The following is an 11,989-nucleotide window of genomic DNA, read 5'->3' as shown; positions in this document are numbered from 1 at the left end:
ATTGCATTCCACTTTCCATTTTGAGAAACCTTGTCCTGCTCAATCAGCTTCAACTTCTCGAAAATATGCTACCAATTCCTTAAATGCCGATCTTCAGGTAATTCTCCAGTGGGGCAAAGATAACTTAGTTGATTTTAACCCTTCTAAAACTCGGTCTTGTCTTATATCTCGCAAAAAGGATTCTTCTGCTCCTATGCTTATCTTTAGTGACACTCCGATTTCTAGGCAAAATGATATATCTCTTTTGAGGATTACCCTGACTTCTAATCTCTCTTGGCACAAGCACATTACAAATATTGCTTCTTCTACATCTAAAAAACTTGGTTTTCTCTTTCGCTCTCGGCGTTACTTTTCTTCCAAACAGCTTCTCACTCTGTATAAATCAAAAATCCACCCTGCCATGGAATATTGTTCCCACATATGGGGTGGTGCCCCCAAAACCTCTTTCAGGCTGCTTGATTCCATTCAGAAGAGGTTAGGTTAATTAATGATTAATCTCTAACAGAGTCTCTGCACTCGCTGTCTCACAGACGTACTGTTTCTGCTGCATGCCTCTTCTACAGATACTTCCATGGGCACTGTTCTTCTGAATTGGCTTCTATAATTCCCGCTCTCTCTTTCAAAACAGTCCGAACACGTGCCGCCACCAGCCAACATCCATTTACTGTCCAACTTCAAACTCACAGAACCAACTTTTCATCTTCCTCGTTTATTCATTCAACTGCCGTTTTCTGGAACAACCTTCCTTCATACGTATTTCCCGAAAATTACAGTTTACAGAAGTTCAAGTCCAATGTAAACAAATACCTTCTTTCATCTTCTCAACCTCCAACCCAAGCACGGTACTAAGTACTACAGGGTCTAATACCTCTCGTGTTTGGGGTTTACATAATAAAAAAAAAAAATGTAGTACGACTTGAAGATCTGTGAGCAGTGAAAACGGGCTGATTGAACGATTCATGTTGTTTTGTCAATGATACGAGGTGTGACAATAAAGTTTCGAGAATAATTTTGTTTCTGTCGAAGTGGTCACACTGCAAACCGTTACGTCTACCTGAACCCCCCTCTACCTGCATGCAAAGGGTAAACGTCGTCATTCGTTTCAGTCATTGTACAAGTTGGTTCGTGTAAAGACGTCTCAGTTCCATGTTACGTGAAAAATGGAACGCAACTTAGAGCAAAGAGTTGTGATAAAATTTTTGGTGAAACGTGGCGAATCGTCAACGGATATTTATGAAAGGTTGACCAGAGTTTATGGAAACGATACCATGTCGAAACCACGCCTTTTCAATTGGGCAAAACAGTTTCGAGAAGGACGTGAATCCGTGGAAGATGCTGAACGTTCAATGCGTCCCTCCACGACTCGACATGACGAAAACATTGTTCGCGAGCGTGATCTTGTTCGAAGCGATAAGCGGTTAACCACAAGAATGATTGCCGAAAAACTAAACGTTAATCGGGAAAGTGTTAGATTAATTTTGACTGAAAATTTGTTGATGAGGAAAGTGTGTGCAAAGCTGGTACCATAAAACCTCTCTAATGAGCAGAAAGAAATTCCGTTGAGACATTCTCAGGAGATGTTGTTTTGTCAATAGAGCATTGAACATGTTCCAGATTTACTTTCTTGCGTGATTACAGGGGATGAAAGCTGGGTATTTGCTTACGATCCCGAAACAAAAAGGCAAAGTCAACAATGGAAGGGAGTTTCCTCGTCAAGACTCAAAACAGCGAGAATATCAAAGTCAAAAGTGAAAACCATGTTAATTTGCTTTTTTGAAGGAATCGTCCACAAAGAGTTTGTTCCACCTAATGAAACGGTCAATCGACAATTTTACCTTCAAATTTTGGAAAGGCTTCGCAAGCGAGTCAACCGTGTTTGACCTGAAATTGCTTCGTCGTGGATTTTTCATCATGACAATGCTCCAGCACATTCCGCCGTTGTGATCGACGTTGGGAAGGTGTCCCAACGTCGATCACAACGTTGGGACACCTTCCTTATTCACCTGATTTGTCTCCTTGTGACTTTTTTTTTTATTTCCTCGACTAAAAAGAGAGTTGAAGGGAACGCGTTTTCAGTCAGTTTCTGAAATTCAGAGTAATGTAATGCGGGTATTAAAACAGATACCACAACGTGAGTACTAGAAATGTTACGATCATGGATCCTACGCTGGAATGCTTGTATACAATCTGAAGGGGACTACTTTGAAGGCGACTACCTCACATCTGTATAATTTTCAAAATAAAATTTTTAAATGAATTATTCTCGAAACTTTATTGTCACACCTCGTATATAGGAATTTTGCCAGCAAGTCCAAGGATGGGATTATCCCATTTTATGATGAAACGGTTAGGCCACATCTTGAGTACTGCGTACAAGTCTGCAAGCCTTATTTTAAGAAAAATGTGTTATTTCTTAGAACGGTGTAGAGTAGAGCAACCAGATTAGTTATGAACATAAAGGAACATTCTTACCATAAAAGACTTGTGTACTGCAAATTGCATCGCTTGGTAATTAGGCACTTGATGGAGACCTAATTGAAGTGCTTAAGCCTTCAAATGGATTGAGTAAACTTAATGATGATAGCATTCTAACTCTTTCTCATACAACGAACACAAGAGGATATAAACTTAAAATTAAAAAAATGATAGCTGCAGGATAGATATGCGCAAATTTGCCTTCAGCCAGAGAGAAACTGATTGTTGGAACAAACTATCATCTGGCGTTGTTGAAGTGGGGTGGTCTGAATAATTTTTTAAAGAATTAGACATGTTTTAAAAGAGAGATCAAGTAGGGGTGGGGTGTTTTTTTTTTTTTTTTTTTGGCTGCTGCTTTATAAACTTGCTTCCTGCACCATTTGCCAGTACCAATACTAGTGCTACTAAGAATATCGGTATGATCGACGCGGGCAATAAATTAAGAAGCTTACAATAAAATGTATAATAAGATACATGTTTTTTTTTTTATTCATATACTACACATATATGATTTATCATTATCTAATAGACTATTGAACAGTAGCAGGGCAATAAAATTATGACATATGCACATTTCAACCCTAATACTGTATATACTGCAGTTGTCTTTCGATTGGTATAGATAAGTTCATGGTGGGCCTAAAATTTAACTCGCGCCTTCGAGATTTGTTAAATGGATAGTTCACCTATGCACAAATTTTACTGCGTAAACGATTTACACAATAACTTACTATATTAGTATTATTATATTGAACACTTTGGATAATAAGCTGAGGATCATGTATTCTTGCGAACTCTTGGCGTAGCAGACACATTGCTGCATAGATCTTCGTTCTCGTGGTCTTACATGCTACTGAAATACACTCAGTGAATATTGAATTGTGACCATCCCATCCATAATGGACTGTGCCGCGTAGCACGCAGCATAAAAAGCCGAAACAGTTTCGTACGCTAGAGTAATTTGCATCTAGCGTACAAAATTGTAATTTGCATCTGATCGTGCAAGTAAACGTGATAAAGTAACAGTTATGGGACGCAGTAAAGATATCACAGATTTTCAAAAGGGCATGATTGTGGGAGTCCGTGAGTCGGGTGCTTTCATATCGGAAACGGCATGTCATATCGGTTGCTCACGGTCCACTGTGGTTAAGGTGTACAAAAGAATGGTGTCGAATGGGTCAAACTATCTCCCGCCGACAGAACTATAAAGGATTATGCAAAGTGGATGTTCGTGGTAAGCGAAGGGTGCAGGGCGTTGTACGGGCTCAATGGCAGGTCACTCTGCAACAGTTGACATCGCAAAACAATATGGGGTATAGGTATAGGTATAAATATGTTGAGGGTCTGACGGCTCCGGGAATTTCTCCCATCTCCGCGTATGTTTATGTATCGAGTGACAGTACCCTGTCTATGCCAGAGGTTTAAAAATAATGTATGGGTCATGTGGTATGTAGTTTGTTGTGCCCATTGTTCATCCGGCCTGTTGGCCGCTGGCCCCCAGTGGGACCCGGCGTTACCATACCTAGCGACGGGGACGCCGACCGGGTGTACCAAGAGACTAATTATACTCTGGCAGGTCCTGCCACTTACTTTCCTGAGATTTCGGTGCCTAGGATCTAAAATAAAGGTTGGAGTTATCGCTGTTGATTTAAGTAAAATTGCATTTAGAAAGCGCTGCGTGAGGTTTTATGCTGAAAGAACTATTTCTAGATGTGATTTAAATTTGGACATGTGGGGCAATCGCTGTACAAGAGAAAGTAATGGGAGGGAGAGTGTAGACGGGGGGATGAAATAGGAAGAAGCGGGGGTCGGATAGGAAGGTGGGGAATGTAAATATGGGGAATGTAAAAGAACAATATCGCAAATGACGATGCGCCGCAAATTCAGATGTATGGGGTTCCATAGCAGAAGACCAAAGAGAAACCGCTGATCATCGTCGACGGCGTACGCTGTGGTGTCACAACACACTGGTTGGCCGATGGGGGACCGGAAACGAGTGTGCTAGTCGGATGAGTCCATATACCTGGTGCAACACGACAGACGCCTTCGTGTGTGGGGCAAGCAACATGAATCCATGAATCCATTGTGCACGGTGCCCACTATCCAGGCGGGTGACGGTGGTTGCTTAATATGGGGCATGTTTTTCGGGCAAGAACTAGGTGTGCCCTGGTGTGTATGGACCAACGTTTTACTGATGAGATATACAGGCAGTTCTTAGGAGAAAAAGTGCATCCTGCCAAGTTGCATTTTTTACCAGACAGAAACGGGATCTTCCAAGACATCGAGCCCCCATTGTGCACGAGTAGTTTGAAGAACACAGTGATGATATCACCCATTTGGCCTCCAAACTTTTCTTACTTCAATCCAACTGAGCACCTGAGGGATGTTTTGGAACAGAAATGAGGCATATGAACCCACAACCGTCATATATTCTATTACGAAACTGTGGAAAGCGTAGCAGGCAGCATGGCTGCAGATCCCTACGGACGTCTTCAGACATCAGGTGGAGTCAATGCCTAGGCAAATAGTGGCTGTTATCCGTGCGAACGGTAGCCCAACAAGGTATTAGGTAGGTGGTCATAATTCAGTGATCACTGAGTGTTCTTTCAAAATATGTGTTTCTCGGTTTGGAAGGCAAATTTTGGTAACACTCTTCATCCGATTTTCTTTGATCTGAAACTAGGCTGGTGGATCATTCTGATTTTGTTATTTAATCAGTACGAGTAAATGTTAATATTTAATTCTGGCAGTTAGAAGATTCAAAGTTTGAATAAATTAAGTACTGGACTTCCATTAAGCTCTAAATTAACGCTCAGTTCCTGCTAAAGGAATGCAAGGTAGTTATTATTCATGTGCGGCACACAGTGTGATATACTTTACTGTTTTTACCCATCAGCCTATAATCTGACTGTAGCCTGTCATCTTGAGGTCTGTAATGAAGGAAAAGGGGGGGGGGGAGAGTTGAGTGTACCTATGCTCGTTTCAGAGCATCTTTGACGTTCCTGTATTGCCCTGAGGATCTTCGCTCAGCCTTGCAAGTACTACTATTCAAATTATTGAAATTATTCTAACACTTGTTAAATAGATTGATCTGTCCTCATGAAGATAAAAAGATTACTTATATATGATGACTTGACTTTCTTCTTTTGTGATTTCCTCTTCTGCCCCTGCCTCACACGCTATTAGGGGGCGTAACAGTCGATCACTTACTGCTTTACATTCCCCGTGTTATTACAGGTCATAGTGTAGTTCATTTATTATGACATAAGGGATGTTTTTGGATCTCCTTCCTATTGTATAGTTTCTCAAACTAAAAAGTCTTCCGTGTTGAGTGTGAGAATCCCGTACTTAACCTGTTTGTCGCCGCCTGCAGGCTACTGAGAGCGTGTTGGAGAGTGCATAGCCTCAGGTCCATCGTGAACAAGAAGCTTTACTGTTGTAAATGTTCACTCGATGAATCTGTGAAAATAAGATGCACGAATATAAGTGATATACTACTTGAATATACACTTGTGTGTCCAACAGAGGTTAAATGAATCAAAAAAGAAAAGAAAGAAAGAAAGAAAGAAGAAAGAACGCTCCCAAAGGTACCGTGGTGTAATGCCTCGAAGGGCCAATGACCTCGGCCATTGTCAATAATTCATTTGTGCGCTTCTTCATCAATCCTACCTGGCGGCACGACAAAGGAAACAAATAAGCAAAAGAGAATAAATGTTGCCATTTTAGGCGATCCTGCTTTGATTTAACGCTGCTCGAAATAAAATTAATACAATAAGTAATCATTCGAATGATGCTGCAAGAAGAGGGAGATCCTCTTAAAGATACAACACAGTCTCTGAAAAGACACAAGGCTTAATAATAGCTGAACAACTGAAAACTTTACAGAAAATTTTAATTTGAGAATAGCAGCGATAAGTAATTATATTCCAAGTATAGCAAAAAAATCATCCACAGCGTATGATAGGGCTTTATAGAAGTGTTAACTCGCCCGTTAACAAAAAAAAAAAAAAAAAAAAAAACACAGAACGGGCAAGTGGATAGGAAGCCACAGCTTGGATTAAAGATGAATTAATGCGGTATTTAACAGATATGAAGCTTTACAGATAAAAACTGGAGCACACTTCCTTTAGGTTTAGACGACATATTTTGGAATCTGCAATGTGCAGTAACTGTTAACTGTTGATCAGACTGCCAAGAATGGACTTGAGGCAGTGGGGGAGGGTCCGACCCCCCCCCCCCTCTGCCAACGCCTCTGCTGCTGGCAAACCTGCTGGAGTGCACTGGGCTATTATTGTCTGTTTGTAGGGATGTTAATAAAGAAAACGACCCATTTGATTTTTTTTAAAGAATTTGCACTAACAGAAAGCCTTAGATAAATGACAATCTATTGTTTTATGTGATGAGTTCGAATGCGGCCTTTAGAAAAGACGGGTTACTCTCCATGCTTATGTGTCCTAAATGTTCCGGTAAAACCTCACTCTTTTGAGAATTTTTGAGTTGAAACTGCCTGTTGGAGAAATACGTTTGTGTTCACCTTTTTCTTCAACCGACCGGGCTAGCCGGGTGGGTAAAGTGCCTGCCTGGCAACCCAAAGGTCGCGGGTTCGAATCCCGCCTCGGGCTTGAATCAAAGTACTGCAAAAACCTTGGGAGGTGCATTATGGCCACAGAAGCCGATGCGCCAATAACTACCAAAAAAAAAAAAAAAAAAAACTTTTTCTTCCTCAAAAGAAGGTTTCGGTTGGCATGGAAGGTGCAGTTTGGCTGTGATGCATTTAAGCAGCCAGTATTCAGCTGCATAAGTTCTTTTGACTGTGGATGCCCATATCTCTATACTATATAACACGATTACGTTGTACGTTGTTGATATTTGTCACAAAATATGTTTTGTGACAAATATCAAGTCTTTTACGTGAAGAAGTTGATTTTTGGCCAGCCAGGGAAGACACCCTTTGGAATTTTGTGAGAAGTTTCGTCTAGGTGTTGGAACAGGAGTTTGGCATCAAATTCTACCACCAAATCGGTGTGAGACTGGATATTCAGTATTGCTACACCTCTAATTTCAGTACTGATTTCGGGTAGTCCGATGAGATTATTTGAGAAAGTTTGGATTAACTGATGGTCAGAGTGAACTTGGTGAGAGAGGCTTGAAAGCTGAATGGCTTTTAGTTAGTTATTTTAGATACATTATTTCCGTTGGTGCTCAATTTGATCCGGATTAGAAATATGATTTCATCGGAGTAAAAAACACACATAAACAAATTTTCTATTTATACTTTGGGGCGACCACACGGTAGGTTTCACAAGATACGAATACAAGAAACAGCAGTTTACTTAGCAGTCAGAGTCTTGAACCACTATTACTCAACGCATACGCAGTTGTGTATCCTCGTGTCTCACCACTCGACTACGGCGGCCATCGTGTCAATGTCATTTCTCCCGCTTATAAATGGTATTGTATTGTATTGCCCTTAAGCAGGATACCCGATAGCAAGGACAATGCTAAAGGGACGTCCACCTAGGGCGAATTTCTGCTAGGGGCGCAAAAATTACATAAATTTTAAATTATATAGAACGTATTGTGAATTGTTTGTCCCAGAACTCGTTTTTGGGAAACGGCTGTCGAAGTATTTCTCTAATACGTGAATGAAGGCTGAAATTGGATAGTGTCAAGGCTACATAGATATTGAGATATGTCACGTGGATTTCCTCTTTCTCTTCAAAGGATTGTAAGATTTTCGCATTTGTTGAAACTGCACTGATTACGCAAAGAAGAGGTACTAGTTGCCAGAAGACGGTTTCATAGGCTAAAAGTAAATATAATGACATTAAGAAGCAGTATAATGGGCTAATAATTAAAAGTAAAAAAAAAAAAAAAGTAAAGCTTAGCAAGATTTTGTACAAAAGGAGTGGCAGACCCAATGGGGTGATGTGTATAAAATTGTCATAGATAATACGAAAGTAGAACAAGTAAGATATACAGTAATTGATATTCAAAGAGATTAAACTATTGATTGGCATGACACAACAGAAAAAACCTTGAAGAATTTTTTTCCAGGAGATCCTGAAATATTAAATGATTATATGGGAAAGTAATGATAGAGAATGACGAGTATATCATGAGTGAAAGGGATACACAGGTTACACAATGAAGAACTGGATGAGATGATGCAATCAAGGCTATGAAAGTTAATAAAGCTCTGGGAATTGACAAGATTGAGTTGCATGTAGTGAAAAGGTTTTTAGAACAAGACCGCAAGTTAAGTTATGAAGTCGGTTTTTGAAAGTTTAAAAGAAGTTCGATTTCCTGATATTTGTAAACGTGATGTATTGAACATTTTGAAGAAATATGCTGGTCGGACAGCAAAGAGCGGTTAGTAATTAAAAAACTGAAAGAAAGGTACCAAGACCAAAGACTGGTGTCTGAAATGCAATTTGATTTAGAACTGGCCAGATCAACGGAAGCTTCCTTACGTAAGTTAATGCAGGGAGTATATAAAGCTAATTCTTATTTTATGGAACTGTATAATATATAATATCGGTGTAAATACACCACTAAATGCCTTGTGCATTTAGTCTTCAAAATGTTATGGAACTGTTTACTGACTTCAAGTCAGCTTTCGATACTTTATGGAAGCCTGGGATTTTGAAGCGATTACGAATAATGCACAGTTATCAATATGTACAACGTTGTGAAGGATTACCTTTCAAACAGAGCAGTTATAGTTCGGACAAGGTTTGCACAGATCGAGAGGACGGTTGTGCAAAGAGGATGTCCTCAGAGATCGATTTTTGGAATATTGTGATTGATGAGTTGTTGTGTACCTTGTTTGGCCTAACTAAAGCTATCGCATATATATGTCGTTGATTTATTGATATTGGCAGAGGCGGATTCCAGGTATAAGGTAAAAAAGTGAAAAAGAATCCTCATGTTGTTCAGGAGTGGACACGAAAAAATGTTGGTAATCTCGATACGTAAGTCCAAATGTATATTGTTCAAAGGTAGGCCTGAACAATCTATATTTAACACCCCACGATTAACGAAGGGATCACACTGGACGGTGAAATACTTCGGAGTCATTACTGATAATATGTTGGCTCTCCTTGATCATGTGAAGTTCCTGCGAGATAAAGTAAAGAATATTTACATGAAATTACGAAAAGTTCTGCATACAAGTTGGGAATAAAAGGGAAGCATTCAACCATGCTGTATGGATGTTTATTTGTGTTCATTATAACTTATGCGGCAGGAGCATGGACACATAGAGCTCATAAAGTTTCAATGAGAAGGCAGTTGTTAGTTGCACAAAAACCAGCCCTATTGAGTATCAACAAGACGTACAGAACTTTGTCGAATAATGCTCTGGATGCTTTATCCGGAAAGATTCCAGCAGTGTTAGTGGCTAAAAGGAATAGTGATTTTGCTGTAAGGAAATAAATGGTAACAACACTAATGGGAATAGAGGTGGAGGTGTTGGAGCATACCCAACGGCCAAGATAGCTAGGAATAAAAATTCGCAAAGTATCTTCAGATTATGGCAGAATCGCTGGTATCAAGAAATCAGGATTCCTTATGTAAGTTAATGCAGGGAGTATACAAAGCTAATTCTTATGTTATGGAACTGTATAATATATAATATCGGTGTAAATACACCACTAAATGTTGGTGTATTTAGTGGTGCAAAAAAAACCCACTAAAAGTAGTGTATTTATACCACTAAATACACACCGTGGTGTGTATTGGAGGAAAATGTGGTGACTTTAATAACTATTCACAGACTCAAAAAAAGTTGATATACATGTACTTTAATTTAGTGGAAAGTGAATTGTGACCAGGTAGCGTCTAGATTATCTGTTATGTTTGAACACCCGTATTATTGTGATCTAGGGTGTAATCTAAATATGATGGTCGAGTATTACAGAGGATAACGCTAATAAACTAATTTTGCATAAACAGTATTTCAGGGAATTATGTAAATCTGTATACATATTATTCAAAAGAAAGAAGTCTGAACGGGTATATAGAGGAATGGTTGAGGTCTGTAAAATTTAGAGGAAATCTATAATCAGACTAATTAGTGCAAAATGTATAATGTAAATAGTGTAAAGTATACACGTAATTCATACAGTACATACGAGCCCTCGTGGGTAGGGTAGCAAAGTTAGTTTAACCACGGTCCTCCCCACACCTCGTGGAAAAGATCTGAGTTCGAAGAATTTTTATGGGTTTTTCCCACGCGGTAGATGAGTGAGTCAGTCTCAGGCGAAGCTAGCATGGTTTTTCTCCCAAAAATTCCAGTTTTTCGTCCAACAAACAGCAAACCGACCACAGAACTAATACGGCCTAAGTTGCTGATGTGCCTAAAACCCTACAACCAACCAACACAGATTATGTAAAATGTAAATAACCATGTAAATAACTGTGAATTGTAAATGGTATAGACGATATATTTTATGTACCCTTTAAGCTTTGTGTTAAACATTGTATCAATGGGGTCTCCTGAACAATGCTGAAAGTAAATCTAGTAGATTGTACTGAGCCGTCCTCTATTTCAAATGTATGTAACGTTTAAACTTCATTCTTCATTCTGCTAATGTATAATAACATTTATGTAAGTGCGTTTAAACGTCAATTCAGAAAGAAATGTATTTTATGGCTAAATAAATTTTTAAAAAAATGAACTACACTGGTAATGGTCGATCTACCTGTGATTGAGTAATAGATATGAGGAGGTTTGAACGAGGGATTATGTGAGGCCATCATCGGTAGCAGCGCCTTCTCCAGTAGCTTCAGCAAGCATCAGGAGTGATACTGGTCTGAAGCGATTAATTTGGGAGGGGGGGGGGGGTTTGGATTGATACTCGTATTTTGGGAATACGAGCTGTTCCAGATTGGATGAAATATAGCTGGATCTTCAGAAAATAACAGAAGCTTAGTCTTGTGGTTATAAAAGAATCACAAATACTTAAATTTTAACAATGGGATCTAAATTTATCAAAGTCAAAGAAATCTTTTTATTTCTCAAAACGATAGTCATTCTTTGATTTTTTTTTTTTTTTTTTTTTGGGTTGAAAATCGAAATCAAATATATGAAGTCGAAGCTGATATGCATATTTATTGATTAAGAACTACCGTAAAATATACCTTTTAGCTACTGAATTTTCTTAAGCTGTAAATCTCTGCGACCCTTTCCATGATACAGATAATCCACGAATATTTAACCGGTCATGAAATCTGCGCACGATGGAAGTGACTCAGTCAATTCAACATCTGCTCTTCTACCTTGTATGGTGAACACGCGTTAGCAAAAAACGTGCTTAGTATTGAACATTACCAGACGATAAGTCTCCAAAACTAGCAGCTGCTTATAATAGAATTACGTAATCCTGGGCGTTGTTTTCATTTTACGGATTTTTTTCACCTTCCACTATTTTTTTTTTTTTTTTTTTTTCAAATCTTATCTTTCATTGTTTGTAAGTGAAGGTAGCAGTTCTTCACTAAAGACGATAAAATT

General features: G+C 39.0%; 1 protein-coding gene across 1 annotated transcript; it reads left to right on the top strand.

Annotated features, from left to right (window-relative positions):
* The first annotated feature begins 1,160 nt into the window (after positions 1-1,160).
* LOC150088531 (protein GVQW3-like) lies at positions 1,161-1,529 on the top strand. The gene has a single exon (XM_090370221.1). The coding sequence runs from the start codon at positions 1,161-1,163 to the stop codon at positions 1,527-1,529; it is 369 nt and encodes a 122-aa protein (XP_090226347.1).
* The last annotated feature ends 10,460 nt before the right edge of the window (positions 1,530-11,989 follow it).

Source organism: Mastigoproctus giganteus, chromosome 3 (genome assembly GCF_048544385.1).
Source record: "Mastigoproctus giganteus isolate SK-2022 chromosome 3, ASM4854438v1, whole genome shotgun sequence".
Lineage (NCBI taxonomy): Eukaryota > Metazoa > Arthropoda > Arachnida > Uropygi > Thelyphonidae > Mastigoproctus > Mastigoproctus giganteus.
This window is presented reverse-complemented; position numbering and strand designations above follow the sequence as displayed.